This window comes from Terrapene carolina, unplaced genomic scaffold, assembly GCF_002925995.2.
Source record: "Terrapene carolina triunguis isolate 2854851 unplaced genomic scaffold, T_m_triunguis-2.0 Scaffold62, whole genome shotgun sequence".
NCBI lineage: Eukaryota > Metazoa > Chordata > Testudines > Emydidae > Terrapene > Terrapene triunguis.
Genome location: NW_020664413.1, coordinates 55,714,548 through 55,731,453, shown reverse-complemented (window position 1 = coordinate 55,731,453; position 16,906 = coordinate 55,714,548). Strand labels below are relative to the sequence as shown.

General features: G+C 44.9%; 1 protein-coding gene across 1 annotated transcript in view; it reads right to left on the bottom strand.

The window, feature by feature from the left end:
- The window catches only part of LOC112111543 (aldehyde oxidase 1), an 85,169-nt gene that overhangs the window by 31,446 nt on the left and 36,817 nt on the right, over positions 1 to 16,906 (bottom strand). The window contains exons 20-23 of the mRNA XM_026647669.2: positions 12,118 to 12,214; positions 10,989 to 11,113; positions 9,772 to 9,905; positions 8,918 to 9,005 (exon numbers count right to left, since the gene is read on the bottom strand). Coding sequence (XP_026503454.1) covers positions 8,918 to 9,005; positions 9,772 to 9,905; positions 10,989 to 11,113; positions 12,118 to 12,214 — 444 coding nt within the window. The remainder of the gene's footprint in view (positions 1 to 8,917; positions 9,006 to 9,771; positions 9,906 to 10,988; positions 11,114 to 12,117; positions 12,215 to 16,906) is intronic.

The following is a 16,906-nucleotide window of genomic DNA, read 5'->3' as shown; positions in this document are numbered from 1 at the left end:
GACCAATTCCCAACTAAATCATCCTAGACAGGGCTTTGTCAAGCCCGGCCTTAAAAACCTCCAAGGAAGGAGATTCCACCACCTCCCTAGGTAAAGCATTCCAGTGGGATGTAAAAGTTGGCCATGACTCTAGAATACAGTGTCCTTTTTCTGAGGTAGAACCAGAAACAGCTGAACTGATAACCTCTAGAGATCTGAAAACCACTGCTGCCTTGGCCACGCTGGGGCTATTAAGATCATTGTGGCATGGTTGTGTTTCAATTTGAAGACTACCTTGGGAATCAAAGGAACAGGAGGGAAAACATACAACAAACATGACATCCATGGGAGCAAGAAGGCATCTGTGAGTGACCCTGGGCTGTGACCCACCCTGGAGCAGAACTGATGGCACTTTCTGTTCTGCTTCATGGTGAATAAATCTATGGTGGGTTTCCCCCAGGCCTGAAAGACAGCTTTTACTACATCGGTACTCAGAAACCAATAATGGCCTGCTGAACCCCCTGCTGAGGTGGTCGGCCATGGAATTCTGAATACCTGGCAGATGAGACACTGAGTATTATCTTGTTCAGAATGCAGAAATTCCACAACCTGACAGCCTCTTGGCAAAGCTGATCAGATCTGGCTCCTCCCTGTCTGTTCAGGTAGAACATTGCTGTAGTATTGTCTGTTACGATGTGCACACACTTGCCCCTGATTTGATGTAAAAAGTCTTGACGTGCTCGGAGAATTTCCCTCAGTTCCAGCACATTTATGTGTAAAGATAACTCTTCATCTGTCTACAGGCCTTAACCCTGGAGAGCCCCCAGATGCGCACTCTGATCTAAGGAAGGCACATATGTATGCAAGGTCTTGGAACAAATTTTGAAAGAGAAAGTAGTTAAGGACATAGCAGTTAACAGTAATTGGGATAAAATACAACATAGTTTTATAAAAGGTAGATTATGCCAGACCAACCCGATCTCCTTATTTGAGAAGATAACTGATTTTTCAGACAAAGGAAATGCAGTAGATCTAATCTACCTGGATTTCAGTAAGACATTTGATACAGTTCCACATGGGAAATTATTAGTTAAATTGAAGAAAAAGAAGGGGGTTAATATGAGAACTGAAAGGTGGATAAGGAACTGGCTAAAGGGGAGACTACAACGGGTCACACTGAAAGGAGAACTCTCAGGCTGGAGGGATGTTACTAGTGGAGTTCCTTAGAGACTGGTCTTGGGATGAATCTTATTTAACATTTTTATTACTGACCTTGGCACAAAAAGTGGGAATATAATAAAATTTGTGGATGACACAAAGTTGGGAGGTATTGCCAATACGGAGGAGGACTGGAATATCAACATGATCTGGACGACCATGTAAACTGGAGTAATAAAAATGGGATGAAATTTAATAGTGCAGAGTCATGCCTTTAAGGACTAACAACAAGAATTTTTGCTATAAGCTGGGGACATAATCAGTTGGAAGCGACAGAGGAGGAGAAAGACGTGGGTGTATAGCTTGATCACAGGATGACTATGAGCCGCCAATGTGATGCGGCCATAAAAAAGGCTAATGCAGTCCTAGGATGCATCAGTTGAGGTATTTCCAGTAGAGACAGGGAAGTGTTAGTACCATTATACAAAGCACTGATGAGACCTTGTCTGGAATACTGTGTGCAATTCTGGTCTCCAATGTTTAAGAAAGATGAATTCAAACTGGAACAGGTGCAGAGAAGGGCTACTAGGATGAGCCGAAGAATAGAAAACCTATCTTATGAGAGGAGACTCAAAAAGCTTGGCTTGTTTAGCATAACCAAAAGAAGGCTGAGGGAAAATATGATTGCTCTCTATAAACTGTCATTGGCTAAGAGGGAAGGTCCTCTCATGGATCAGTAACTGGTTAAAAGATAGGAAACAAAGGGTAGGAATAAATTATCAGTTTTCAGAATGGAGAGAGGTGTCCCGCAGTGGTTTGTACTGGGACCAGTACTGTTCAACATATTCATAAATGACCTGGAAAAGGGGGTAAACAGGTGGCAAAATTTGCAGAGGATGCAAAACAACTCAAGATAGTTAAGTCCAAAGCAGATTGCAAAGAGTTACAAAGGGACAAAACTGGGTGACTGGGCAACAAAATGGTAGATGAAATTCAATGTTGATAAATGCAACGTCCCCAATTTATAGCAAAAACATAATCCCAATTTATACATATAAAATGATGGGGTCTAAATTAGCTGTTACCACTCAAGAAAGAGATCTTGGAGTCACTACGGATAGTTCTCTGAAAACATCTATTCAAAGTGCAGCGGCAGTCAAAAAAACTAACAAAATGTTGGGAATCATTAGGAAAGGGATAGAAAATAAGACAGAAAATAGCATATTACCTCTATATAAATCCGTGGTACACCCACATCTTGAATACTGCATGCAGATGTGGTTGCCCCATCTCAAAAAAAAAAAAATGAATTGGAAAAGGTAAAGAAAAGGGCAACAAAAATGATCAGGGGTATGAAACAGCTTCTATATGAGGAGAGATTAATAAGACTGGGACTTTTCAGCTTGGAAAAGAGGAGACTAAGGGGAGATATGATAGAGGTCTATAAAATCATGACTGGTGTGGAGAAAGTAAATAAGGAAGTGTTATTTACTCCTCATAACACAAGAACTAAGGGTGAAATTAATAGGCAATAAGTTTAAAACAAACAAAAGGAAGTATTTCTTCACACAACACACAGTCAACCTGTGGAACTCTGCCAGAGGATGTTGTGAAGGCCAAGACTATAACAGGGTTCAAAAAAGAACTAGGTAAATTCATGGAGGATAGGTCCATCAATGGCTATTAGCAAGGATAGGAAGGGATGGTGTCCGTAGCCTCTCTTTGCAAGAAGATGGGAATGGGCTACCGGAGATGGATCACTTGATGATTATCTGTTCTGTTCATTCCCTCTGAAGCACCTGACATTGACCACTGTTGGAAGACAGGATACTAGGCTAGACGGACCATTGGTCTGACCCAGTATGGCCATTCTTATATTCTTATGCAAATATATCAGAGGGATGAATACCAGGGAGGGAGAGGAGTTATTTAAGTTAAACGCCAATGTGGTCACAAGAACAAATGGGTATAAACTGGCCATCAAGAAGTTTAGGTTTGCAATTAGATGAAGGTTCTTAACCATCAGTGGAGTGAAGTTCTGGAACAGTCCTCCAAGGGGAGCACTGCGAGCAAAAAATTTCATTGGTTCTGTGGCCTGCAGGATGTCAGATTAGATGATCACGATCAGTGGTTTCCCCAGGAATTGAAATTAGGGGGAGTGTTCGAATTTACAGGGGTGTGTGTGTCAGGGCTGATGAGATATATAAAAGAGATATGAATAAAGTAAATGTTTTGTTAGAATAATGCAAATTTAACATAAGGATAATGCAAGTTACACCAAAACATATAACAGGTCTAGATTTCTAAAAATATATATATATATTTTAAAAATGTATTTAATTTAAATTGACTTTTGAAAAGTAAGCCATCATGGGATAAGAGGGAAGTCCTCTCATGGATCAGTAACTGGTTAAAAGATGGGAAACAAAGGGTAGGAATAAATTATCTGTTTTCAGAATGGAGAGAGATAAACAGTGGTATCCCTGAGGGGTAGGTACTGGGACCATTACTGTTCAACATACTCATAAATGATCTGGAAAAATGGGTAAACAGTGAGGTGGCAAAATTTGCAGATGATACAAAACTATTCAAGATAGGTAAGTCCCAGGCAGACTGCGAAGAGTTACAAAGGGATCTCACAAAACTGGGTGACTGGGCAACAAAATGGCAGATGAAATTCAGTGTTGATAAATGCAAAGTAATGCACATTGGAAAACAATCTCAACTATACATACAAAATGAAGGAGTGTGAATTAGCTGTTAACGCTCAAGAAAGAGATCTTGGAGTCATTGTGGATAGTTCTCTGAAAGCATCCACTCAATGTGCAGCGGCAGTCAAAAAAGCAAACAGAATGTTGGGAATCATTAAGAAAGGGATAGATAATAAGACAGAAAATATCATATTGCCTCTATATGAATCCATGGTACATGTACACCTTGAATATTGTGTGCAGATCTGGTCACCCCATCCCAAAAAAGATATATTGGAAATGGAAAAGGTACAGAGATGGGCAACTAAAATGATTAGGGGTATGAAACAGGAGGAGAAATTAAAATGACTGGGAATTTTCAGCTTAGAAAAGGGGGGATATGATAGAGGTCTATAAAATCTTGACTGGTGTGAAGAAAGTGAATAAGGAAATGTTATTAAATCCTTCACATAACACAAGAACTAGCAGTCACCCAATGAAATTAATAGCCAGCAGGTTTTAAAAAAACAAAAGGAAGTACTTCTTCACACAACATAAGTCAACCCGTGGAACTCTTTGCCAGGGGATGCTGTGAAGACCAAAACTATAACAGGATTAAAAAAAGAACTAGATACATTCCTGGAGAATAGGTCCATCAGTGGCTATTAGCCAGGATGGGGAGGGATGCAACACCATGCTCTGAGTGTCCCTAGCCTGTTTGCCAGAAGCTGGAAATGGGCAACAGGGGATGGATCACTTGATGATTACCTGTTCTGTTCATTCCCTCTGGGGCACCTGGCCTTGACCACTGTCAGAAGACAGGACACTGGGCTATATGGACCATTGGTCTGACCCAGTATGACCATTCTAATGTAAAAATTAATTATAATAATAAAAATGTTTAGTACAGAAACTCCCCAACATAATGACCTCTCAAGATAGCAACGATGTGAGATAACAACCTTGGCAAATAATGCATTTTAAAAATCTTGGCCTACTAGGAAACATATTTATATAAGTTTCCATTCCCAGTCACAAATCTAGCATTCTGGAGCAAAGTCACTAAAATATAGTCCAACAAACAAATGTTTATTTAACATGCCCCTCACTTTTCCCTCCACTGCACCCCACTCACCGGTGTTGTCCTTGGTCAGTGGAGACTCACAGTTCAGAGGTGCTTTCACGTGAGTACACCTCCCAGGTGGGGGGCAAGAAGGCACCTTGCTCATTCCTCCAGCTGCTCACTGTTAGCTCTGGCCACTGCTGTTCGTTGTGCCACCGTTCACTCCACCACTCTGTTGCCAATGGCCCTGCGCAGTCACCTTCTGCTGCCACCTGCCACTGTGACCTCTGCGAGTTGGTCTCTTGAGGTTCCACCCAGCTCTCAGTGATTTCAGCTGAGCTCTCAGTGGGGGAACCTCGCTGCTAGTGCAGTCTGGGCCGTCTCTTCCACAGAAACACTGTCCCCACAGCACGACTAAGCACTTAGACCTGATCAGTGATTTCAGCTGCAGTGGTCACTTAACAGAACAAAAGACTATCTATGGAGCCTAATCAGCTCTGTCTTTAAACACAAGAGAGAGGGACAGGTCCCCACCCTCTCTCTTGATGCCCTCAATCAGCATAGGCTAAGTACAGTGCTACTGTCTTTTACTCATACAATAAGAACAACAACATTTCATTCCCCCCTCCCCCATTCAAGTGATTTGTAAGCCAACCCCAGCCAAAATCTATCACTTGGGCAACACAGCTCTGTTTGCTGGATACCTAGGTAGATTAGGTGTGAATGTAAATACAATCTGGTCCTGAAGCCTTTCCCCCCAGCTCCAGCTCATCACTAGCTGTCAGGGAGAGCTCATTTAGACTTTGCTTACAAATAATCATTTGAAATTATTAGGTTGGCCAACATCACCGAAATGAATGCACTGACATTGTCATAAAAAACAACAGCTTTTTCTGATACACGTATTTTATCATACACTGTATATGCTTTTAAAGTGTGTATTAATGTTTCAATTTCAATTCAAATTTCCAAACAGTCACTAAATTGGCATGTTTCAGAGTAGCAGCCGTGTTAGGCTGTATCCGCAAAAAGAACAGGAGTACTTGTGGCACCTTAGAGACTAACACATTTATTTGAGCATAAGCTTTCGTGGGGTACTTCATCGGATGCATAGAATGGAACATATGGTGAGGAGATATATATACATACAGAGAACATGAAAAGGTGGGAGTTGCCCAACCAACTCTAAGAGGCTAATTAATTAAGATGAGCTATTGTCAGCAGGAGAAAAAAAACTTTTGTAGTGATAATCAAGATAGCCCATTTAAGACAGTTTGATGAGAAGGTGTGAGGATAATTAACATGGGGAAATAGATTCAATGTGTGTAATGGCTCAGCCATTCCCAGTCTCTATTTAAGCCTAAATTCATTGTATCTAGTTTGCATATTAATTCAAGTTCAGCAGTTTCTCATTGGAGTCTGTTTTTGAAGCTTTTCTGTTGCAAAATTGCCACCTTTAAATCTGTAACTGAATGGCCAGACAGGTTAAAGTGTTCTCCTACAGGATTTTGAATGTTATGATTCCTGATGTCAGATTTGTGTCCATTTATTCTTTTGCCTAGAGACTGTCCAGTTTGTCCAATGTACACGGCAGAGGGGCATTGCTGGCACATAATGGCATATATCACATTGGTAGATGTGCAGGTGAACGAGCCCCTGACGACGTGGCTGATGTGATTAGGTCCTATGATGGTGTCATTTGAATAGATATGTGGACAGAGTTGGCATCGGGCTTTGTTGCAAGGATAGGTTCCTGGGTTAGTGTTTTTGTTCTGTGGTGTGTGGTTGCTGGTGAGTATTTGCTTCAGGTTGGGGGGCTGTCTGTAAGCGAGGACAAGTCTGTCTCCCAAAATCTGTGAGAGTGAGGGATCATCTTTCAGGATAGGTTGTCGATCTTTGATGATGCGCTGGAGAGGTTTTAGTTGGGGGCTGAAGGTAACAGCTAGTGGCATTCTGTTATTTTCTGTGTTGGGCCTGTCCTGTAGTAGGTGACTTCTGGGTGCTCGTCTGGCTCTGTCAATCTGTTTTTTCACTTCAGCAAATGGGTATTGTAGTTTTAAGAACACTTGATAGAGATCTTATAGGTTTTTGTCTCTGTCTGAGGGATTGGAGCAAATGCGGTTGTATCTTAGAGCTTGGCTGTAGACAATGGATCATGTGGTGTGTCCTGGATGGAAGCTGGAGGCATGTAGGTAAGTATAGCAGTCAGTAGGTTTCCGGTATAGGGTGGTGTTTATGTGACCATCGCTTATTAGCACAGTAGTGTCAAGGAAATGGACTGCTTGTGTGGATTGGTCTAGGCTTAGGTTGATGGTGGGATGGAAATTGTTGAAATCATGGTGGAATTCCTCAAGGGCTTCTTTTCCATGGGTCCAGATGATGATGTCATCAATGTAGCGCAAGTAGAGTAGGGGCATTAGGGGATGAGAGCTGAGGAAGCGTTGTTCTAAGTCAGCCATAAAAATGTTGGCATACTGTGGGGCCGTGCGGGTACCCATAGCAGTGCTGCTGACTTGAAGGTATATATTGTCCCCAAATGTGAAATAGTTGTGGGTGAGGACAAAGTCGCAAAGTTCAGCCACCAGGTTTGGCATGTAACTAGTTCACAAAACTGATGGGGGTGTTGGGGAAATTCAGGGGGGGTGTAGGGAAATCACTGAATCACGATGGTCTCTTCTGACCTTAAAGTCTATGAGTCTGTGACCAGAGCATGGTGGGAAGGGGAGGTGAGAAAGGTACTATGGGGTCTACAAACCCCACATAAAACACAGGCAAGAAGGGGTTAAGAACCCTTCCTACCTGCAGTTAGCAAAAACTACCCCATGCTGGCTCAGCTGTGGGAAATGTCAATTATGAAGAGACAAGCCCACAGTTGCTGTAGCTAATGAGGGGAAGCCCAGGTATAAAGAGGGAGGAACAGGATGAGAAGTGGCAGATGACCTTGGGACTTGAAGAGGACAACAATTCTCTGCGTTGCACCAGGCTGCCTCTGAGACACTTATAACCCTCTGGAAGTGCAAGGGAGGTAGACAGAGATGAAAGCCCTGACAGCCAAAGGTTTTCTGACTCTTATGTTTATAGATTCTGCCTTTTTTTTTTATTGATTTGATTTAAGTCATTGTTGCCCAGGCTACCTTGTCCATCACTGCTGACAAGAGGGCAGGAACTTCTATAAAAGTTTTTACTGATAATCAGGTCAGAAAGAGGCCTTGGGCGAAGTAGAGGTTGTATTCAGTAGCTGGAGGACTGGGTTGTAACCAGAGGTGCTGTTTTTCCTGGCTGATTCTGTGTTTATGTAAAAACCTAGTGGTTCCTCTGTTTGAACCTGTGCACAGCAAGGCCTCAAGCGTAAACCTGTGCAGAGAAATTTTGTTGGGCCAAGGACTCTTTATGCCTTCCAGTTTCCAGAGAGAAAGAAATAAAGGGAGAAATTATAGGAGGAAGAAGACATGCAAGGAGTAGAAAGAAATGAAAGCAGAGATGTAGGCAGGAGCGAGGAGGCAGAGTTAAAGTTGGTTAGCAGACCTTACCTCTGAATTTCCTAACTAAGAGTCTCAAATTAAGGCTGAATTAATACAGCTGTTTGCATTAATAGACCTACTAGTTAAAAACAACATTAACTAGTTGTAAGGATAAGATTTTGTCACGACGGTAATGGATTCCGTTACTTTCAGAAACTTCAGTGATATTTTCAGCTTCGGCCCTGTGCCCTGAGGCAGGACGGCTAGAGCTGTCAGCCGGCAGAGGCCCTGGAGCTCTGAGCCGCTGCTGGTGATGAGGGCCCTGGAGCTCTGAGCCACTGTGGGTGGTGGGGACCCTGGAGCTCCGAGCCGCTGTGGGTGGTGGGGACCCTGGAGCTCCGAGCCGCTGAGGCTTTTGTGAATTTTTGTTTATTACCCGCGACCTGTCCGTGACTTTTACTAAAAATAAACATGACAAAATCTTAACCTTAACTACTGGTATCGGCAAAATCCCATCCACATAAAGTGGACTGATGGTTTGGGCACAGCATTTTTCTTCCACTTACTTTATATTTGCCAACGAGAGGGTGTCGGCCCCCTGTGATTAACATATCATTCCCCCGGTCCAGGATAAAACGAACTGCACGGCCAGTTCTAAATTAAAAATGTAAAAAAAGGGGGAAGGAGGGTTACGCTTCAGACAAAGTGACAGACGCTCCTAAAAGGATGGCTATTTCCCAGGGGCCCAAATCTAGCAGAGCACAAAGGATGTGTTTAAATTTAAGCATTGACTTAAGTGCTTTGGTGAACAGGGATGGACTGAAGCACCTGCTTAATTTTAATGGGATTACTTGTGCATAAAGTATGCACTGTTTATGTGCTTTGCTGGGTCCAGACCCATGACAGAATCTTCTTTTCCCTTTTTGAAAAACAATGAGTTAACTAAGTGCAACTTTCTTGTGTAGACACTTATTTTGGTTTTAAGAATGCCTTATATCAATTTAGCTCAAATCAGTAAGGAATCAATATAGGCTAAATCAATATAACACTCTTAAAACCAAAATGAGTGTGTCTGCACCAGAAAGTTGCACTGAGTCAACTAAATCAATTTTGAAACTGATGTAGCAAGGTCAGTACAACCCCTATGTGTGGACAAGGTCCCAATCTGACAGGTGGGTAGCTCCCCATAAGCTTGTCAAGAGTTTTGAGAGCATTTCTGGCTGACACCAGTCTCAGCTCTGTTTAGATCGCATCACCTCAGCCCAGCTTATTTTATCTACTCTAATCTTCAAGAGTAGAGAGTAAAATAAAACTCACTGACAGGTTTTTGTGGCTTGTTAGCTAGTATAGAGGGAGCATCTCTGGGAAGGGAAGGGACCTGGTGGGTCTTTTCTCTCTTACAACAGGGAGCCACACTTACTTGTTTGCTGCCACTGCAGCAACAGATGCCAACAGACCAGCTTTCCCTATTTTCCCACCGAAAGCTCCACCGATTCTTTTTACATGGCACATGATCCTATTGGCTGGAACCCCTAAACATGAGGCCACCATTTCCTGTAAAGTCAATATCCCTTTTTTATAACATTGCAATTTTAAAGGGACCCCGTCAGCTCAAATCTGGCCCAAATTTAAGTTTTGCAACAAAAGTTTATAGAAAAGACCAAGTTATGTCTCCATGATTTTCTTTCTAATTCCCATGGAAACATCTATTTTTCAACAAATAAATACCCCCAAACATTTGCACCCAAATACTGCAACAGGGAGAACCTGAAAGTGAAACTGGCTATAGACAATTGTCCAAGCTGAGAGAAATGCAGGAAGTAAGCAAAATCCATAATAAGGACATTAGATTTTTTAAATGTTTGGTTTTAATAATCTATGGCCTGATTAGTCACAGATGAAGAAATGTGATTGACAGTGTCCCTCATTTATGAAACACAGCCAAGAAAGAATGCAGATTTTTGTTATCAGTGATATAAAAGTAACACACACAGAAAATGGGAGCTGAACAATGGGCAAAATACACCTAATACAAAATCTCAGCATTTTGTTCAAAATGCATTCTGCTTTACAAGCCATATGTGTAGCTAAGAAGAGACAATCTGCTATACTAGGTTTTAGCCCAGACATGAAGAAGAGCTCTGTGGAGCTTGAAAGCTTGTCTCTTTCACCAGCAGAAGTTAGTCCAATAAAAGATATCACCTCACCAACCTTACCTCTCTCATGTTAGGTTTTGTGAGTTTCCCCTTTATATTTCTGGCAGTTGTCACCACCCCAGCTAATGCACGTACAAAGCACTGAAGAAGATGGGAGTGGGGCGTGCTTAGCACTTCATAGGGAGAACTCTGTACCTTAAAGGATCGTGCCCTGGAGCACAGACTACTTTCAAAGGGGACTGAAGGGCTTTTACACACTCCTTACCTTGGTGCCAGAGAGATCAGTGCACAGCTGATGGGTCAGCGGTGCTGAGCTGGCATGCCACTGGTGTAGTGGAGAGCAATGGACATTGGATAACCCAACTGTGTAATTCACATGTTCCTACTGCATCATAAACGGTTTAAGATGGATTTTCAAACCACACACAAAGAGCTATACTGTCAAGTCTTTAAAGAATTGCCTAAAAAGGCTCTCCATTACCTGGATAAGTGCTGGATGCTGGGTTGACACATACACGTCCATTTCTTTATCCTCTCCTTTTGGCACAACAAGCGCGCACTGAGTCTCCATGTAAAAATGTTCCTGTCCCCCGATGTGGATCTCCCCTGTTCCAAAGATAAAGACTCAAGTGTTGCTGATGGGCTGGGGGGTAAAAAGGGGAGGAATGAGGAGGCTAGGCCGAGTATGCACATTACACAAAACGTAAGACTCAACGTACTTGATCAACACAATTGCTGGTGCTACTGTTGTTAAGGTGCAACCAGGCAAGAGAAATCAGCTGCAGCAGGTGCAACATCTAGCATAAATATATGAGCCAAACTCTCTGCTGATGTAAACTGGCCCTGCTCCATTGATATCAACAGAACTGTGCCAATTTACACTACCAGATAATCTGCCACACATATTGTCAGTATCAAGCTAAGTGTCTTGAGTCTGGGATGTGGAAGGCTTGAGAGTGCTGCCAGGATCTTGAGCCAGCTTGTGTTAATCAAATCAGACGTGGAATACAGTAATTTTTCTGCGGCAGGGAAGTGCTATTCGTGGTTGTTCAGGATCAGCACCAAACAAGCCAGGTCTGATGCTGGGGAAGAAAGGGAGGAATTGGTGGTTGAAAGGGAACAGACTAACAAGAGGGTAAAATCCAAATTCTGCAGGACATATGTCAGCTGTTGTTAGTCACCTGATTGGTTTCAATCGAGCTATGACAGTTTACACCAGTTGAGGATCTGCGCCCTGCAACTCCAAAGCCCCACCAAGTATCTGGATCAACATTTCCATATTGTAGATTGTCACTTTTGTATCACAGTAAAACAGAGACAGGAAAGTCCATGGTAAATAATGGGAGGATTATATTTTTTCTCATAAATTAATCAGATGATAGTGCTGTACTGATGTTGCCTAATAGGCACAATACATCATCAGTTGCACTTAAAAGGGACATGGGAAGGAGCAATGTAAGTGCCACTCTTTGAAAGTCTGTCCCTATAAATTCTGATGAAGATTTGACAATTTCCATTTTGCCCAGATCCATTTGGTTAGTATCAGACTTCAAACTGGCAGAAGCTCTCATAAACCTCCCTCCATCCACCCAGCACATTCTGCACTTTACCTTCAAGTATTTGATCAACAGTTTCAAATGCTTCATCGACATTTCCTTGTTCTAGTCTTCTTTGTGGCTCAAAGAATGAATTGTGCTTTATAGCCTCCTGCAGTGGTGGAAAACACACACACAAGTTTGAGAATTTTAAATATTCTCTTTTTTTCCACAGCATTTTATTACCAATATGATTGCCGTGCACCTTACATAAAGATATGGGGAACTGGGTACCAGAGAGTTATCAGACTACCAAATTCCATCACAGTATTCCAGAAGTTTAGGATTTTATACATTGGACAAGAAAATGTTGCTGTGACTCAATCTTGCATTACTGATGACCTCTGCTTTCCTACAGAATGCTAGTGCAGAGGTATTTTATTAATTATATTATTTCCCCACTGTTTGACAGCTGTCCAGTAGGACTCTCCCTAGGACAAAAAGGGAAGTCTGGTTTGTGGTGAGGAAAGAACAGCTTGTAAGTGACCAAGATGGAACAGAAAGAGACTGCACTATATGGTTAAGGCCTTGGCTACATTTGCAGATGTACAGCGCTGTGAGTTAAACCTGACTTCGTGCAGCTGGATAGGGAAAGCACTGCAGTCTGTCCACACTGACAGCTGCCCAGCGCACTGTTGTGGCCACATTTGTGGCAATTGAAGCGCTATTGGGAGCGGTGCATTATGGGCAGCTATCCCACAGTGCTCCTCTTCCCATTCTGGCACCGTGGGTTGTGGGAAGGGGGCGTAGGTTCGGGGCATTCTGGGTCCTGTCCCAACGCCCCATGATGCATCGCTTCGCATCCCAGAAATCCCTTTGTTTCCATTCACCTTTGGCGCCATCTTTCAACGGTTTCTGTGCAGCACGATCTGTCTGCGGGAAATGGAGTCCGAACTGCTGAGGCGTATGCTGACTTATCTCGCCAGCACGTCACGTTTGGCTGTCAAACTATTCCTTAAGATCCAAAGTGACAGTGAGAGTGAGGAGTCCGACGATGCTATCGAGCCGCGTAACACATACGACACGAAATTACTTGTGGCATTCATGGACGTGCTCAGCACCGTGGAACGCCGCTTTTGGGTTCGGGAAACAAGCACCGAGTGGTGGGATCAGATTGTCATGGAAGTCTGGGATGACGAGCAGTGGCTGCAGAACTTTCGGATGAGAAAAGCCACTTTCATGGGACTGTGTGAGGAGCTCGCCCCCACCCTGCGGCGCAAGGATACGAGATTGAGAGCTGCCCTGCCAGTGGAGAAGCGGGTGGCTATTGCAATCTGGAAGCTGGCAACTCCAGACAGCTACCAGTCGGTCGCAAACCAATTTGGAGTCAGAAAGTCAACCGTTGGAATCGTGTTGATGCAAGTTTGCAAGGCCATTAATCGCATCCTACTCAGAAGAACCGTGACTCTGGGTAACGTGCAGGAAATGGTGGATGGCTTTGCACAAATGGGGTTCCCTAACTGTGGAGGGGCGATAGATGGGACGCACATTCCTATTCTGGCACCACCCCACCTAGGATCCGAGTACGTTAATCGGAAGGGGTATTTCTCTATGGTTCTCCAGGCGCTTGTGGATCACCGTGGGCGTTTCGTTGACATTAACACAGGCTGGCCTGGAAAGGTGCATGACGCACGCATCTTTCGGAACACTTGGCTGTTCAGGAAGATGCCCTACCGTGATCCCAGAGCGGAAGATCACGGTAGGGGAAGTTGAAATGCCCATTGTGATCCTTGGAGATCCCGCTTACCCGTTAATGCCATGGCTTATGAAACCCTACACAGGGAGCCTTGACAGCAGCAAGGAATGGTTTAACTACAGGCTGAGCCGGTGCCGAATGACTGTGGAGTGTGCCTTTGGCCGTTTAAAGGGCCGCTGGCGATCTCTGTATGGGAAGCTGGACTTGGCCGAAAACAGCATCCCCGCGGTTATATCCGCGTGCTGTGCCCTCCATAATATTTGTGAAGGGAAGGGTGAAAGCTTCACTCAGGCATGGACCTCCGAGGTTCAACACCTGGAGGCTGAATTTGCACAGCCAGAGAGCAGGGCTATTACAGGGGCCCAGCGCGGGGCTGCAAGGATTAGGGATGCCTTGAGGGAGCAATTTGAGGCTGAAAACCAGCAGTGAAGTGCAGTAGTTCCAATCTTTAGGAATCAGTGTCTGCTAAGCAGACAAGCAGACTTGCAGTGCCTGTTTATTTCCTGGGCTAAGGAGTCTTTTACTTTGTGCAATAATAAAGAATGTTTTCAAAGCCAAAAAATCCATTTATTGAATAGAAAAAAAAATTATTTATTGAAATAAACAAGGGGGTGGAGTGGGGAACGGTACAATCACAGATTCGCGTATGTCCTGTCTGGTGTGCTGTGCAGTGAGTGCTGCACTTCAGGATAGCTATACTACATGGTGATGGGGGTTGAGTGCAGAGGGTAAGCGTCGTGGTTTTCAGGGCTGGGTGGTGAAGATACTGGTGTTGGAGGCAGCGGGTGGCGTGAAGAACACGGAAGTTGGGGAAAGTGGGTTGGAGGTGACAGTGGGGCACAACGGAAAGAGTTTTGGGACAAGGGCTGTAGGGGGGGGTGGCATTTGCGTTTGCAGTACTGCTCCTCTTTCTGCATGGCTACGAGCTCCTGGATAGTGTCTGCTTGGCGCTCCAGGATGCTTATGAGCCAATCCGTGCTTTGCTGCCGGTGCTCCGTGCTTTGCCGCTGGTGCGCTGCGTTTTCCTGGCGGATCCTGCTTTCTCTCTCCCTCCAGTCCTGTGCTTTCTCATTCTCTTTAATAGATTGCTGCATCACTTCTTGCAGCATGTCTTCTTTGCTTTTTCATGGTCTCTTCCTGAGTCTTTGCAGTCTCTGAGCAGGCGATAAGAGGGACGGCTGAGGTCTCAAGGTTGATGCTGCTGTATAGGCAAAATGCAACATTTAACAGAGGCAGCATTGTTTATACCAGACAGAGTAATGATTCCCCCCGCACTTAAGGAGTAGAAAACACACAGGGTCTACACAATAGCATAATTTTCCCGTCCGAAACAGAGCACACATATCCCACGGCAGCCTCAAAATGGTGAGTAAGGGGGACTGATTGTTTCAGGGCTGCACTGTCCTCTGGGTTTCTGTGCCTTGGGGAGAGCCAACAGCTTCAGGGGGCAGCTACACTGAACACTGTCCCAACATTTTCCACAGGAGTTCGTCCTGGACGATATCTCACTGCTGAGGGTGACCTGGGAAGCAAGGGAGGGTCTTCTACTGCAATGCGGCTTCCGCCCTGGCCCATATGCAGCTTGCCTGTGTGCAGCAATGGTCCCCCCGTCCCTCGTGGCACAGTGGCGCGGACACGTTAGCCTGGCTGGGACAAGGACCACAGTGGCTCTCCCGATAAACCTGCGCAAGCGCATTGCACACATTCTGGATGAGACATTCGAGGAAATTACCGAGGCCGATTACCGCGATGTGATAAACCACATCAATGCACTATTCCGCATCTAGGCATGCATGCCTAACCCTCCTCTCCCAAAGAGCCCGCACCGAAAAAATTCCTTCCCGAAAGAAAACCCACTTACCGGGAACCTGCTCTTCTGTTTGTCCTCCACCAAGTACCGGCCGCTGCGACTGGTTACCTTCCTCCTGGCTCGAGAAGAGCTCCTGGCTGCATGGCTCCAGGGATTCCGGGGTGTCTCCATCCGGCCCACCACCATCACTCCCGTTTTCCTCCTCCTCCTCCTCCTCCCCCACCCACCGGCTCTGAAGTGTCCATGGTGGTGCTCGGAGTGGAGGTGGGGTTAACCCCAAGTATCGCATCCAGCTCTTTGTAGAATTGGCAGGTCATGGGGGGAGCACCCGAGCGGCCGTTTGCGTCACGGGCTTTGCGGTAGGCACTCCGCAGCTCCTTCACTTTAATCCTGCACTGCAGGGCGTCCCGGTCATGGCCCCTTTCCATCATGTCCTTTGATACCTTCCCGAAGGTATCGTAATTCCTATGGCTGGAGCGCAGCTGGGACTGGACAACTTCCTCCCTCCAAACACTGATGAGGTCCAGCAACTCGCCATTGCTCCATGCTGGGGCTCGCTTGGCGCATGGAGGCATGGTCACCTGGAAAGATTCACTGATAGCACTCCACGCCATGCCGGGCTGAGCAAACAGGAAGGGGATTTTTAAAATTCCCAGGGAATGTAAAGGGTGGGTCACATGGTTGGTTACCTGAGGCCAGGGCAGTAGAGTTTGAATTGATGACCAGAGTGGCCAGAACAGGCATAGTGGGATACTGCCGAATAATTCTGGAGGCCATTCACAGCGCATTGGGCGGCCACACTGGCGCCGCAGCACTGCAGCAGCAGCGCAATACTCGCTATTCCTCTCGGGGAGGTGGAGTACATGCAGTGCTGCAACCACGGAGAGTTACAGCGCTGTGGGCAGCTTTACAGCGCTGTAACTCGCAAGTGTAGCCAAGGCCTTAGATAGGAATAGTCAGCATGGACTTTGCTTCACAATGCTTTTCTTCTCCTGATATGCAAGCCAGTCTCTATCACATCAGGGGAGCACACACTTCAGTCAAACTCCCCAACAGTAATGGCTACTCTAAACAAAGACAAGTTCTCAACTGCCACATAACAAAGCAAGTCTCTAATACACAAGTTGCTAGGAAGAATGTCTGTCTAGGCAGTGTGGTCTGAACTAGGCTCTAGTATAAGTCAAAATCCGCCCTGTACTTCAACCCACTGAGATCTGTGAGAGGCTGCTAATATTTTATTTAAGCAGTGAAATGGGGGAGAACAGGCCCCATTTAATTTTAACCTGCCCCTATTTATA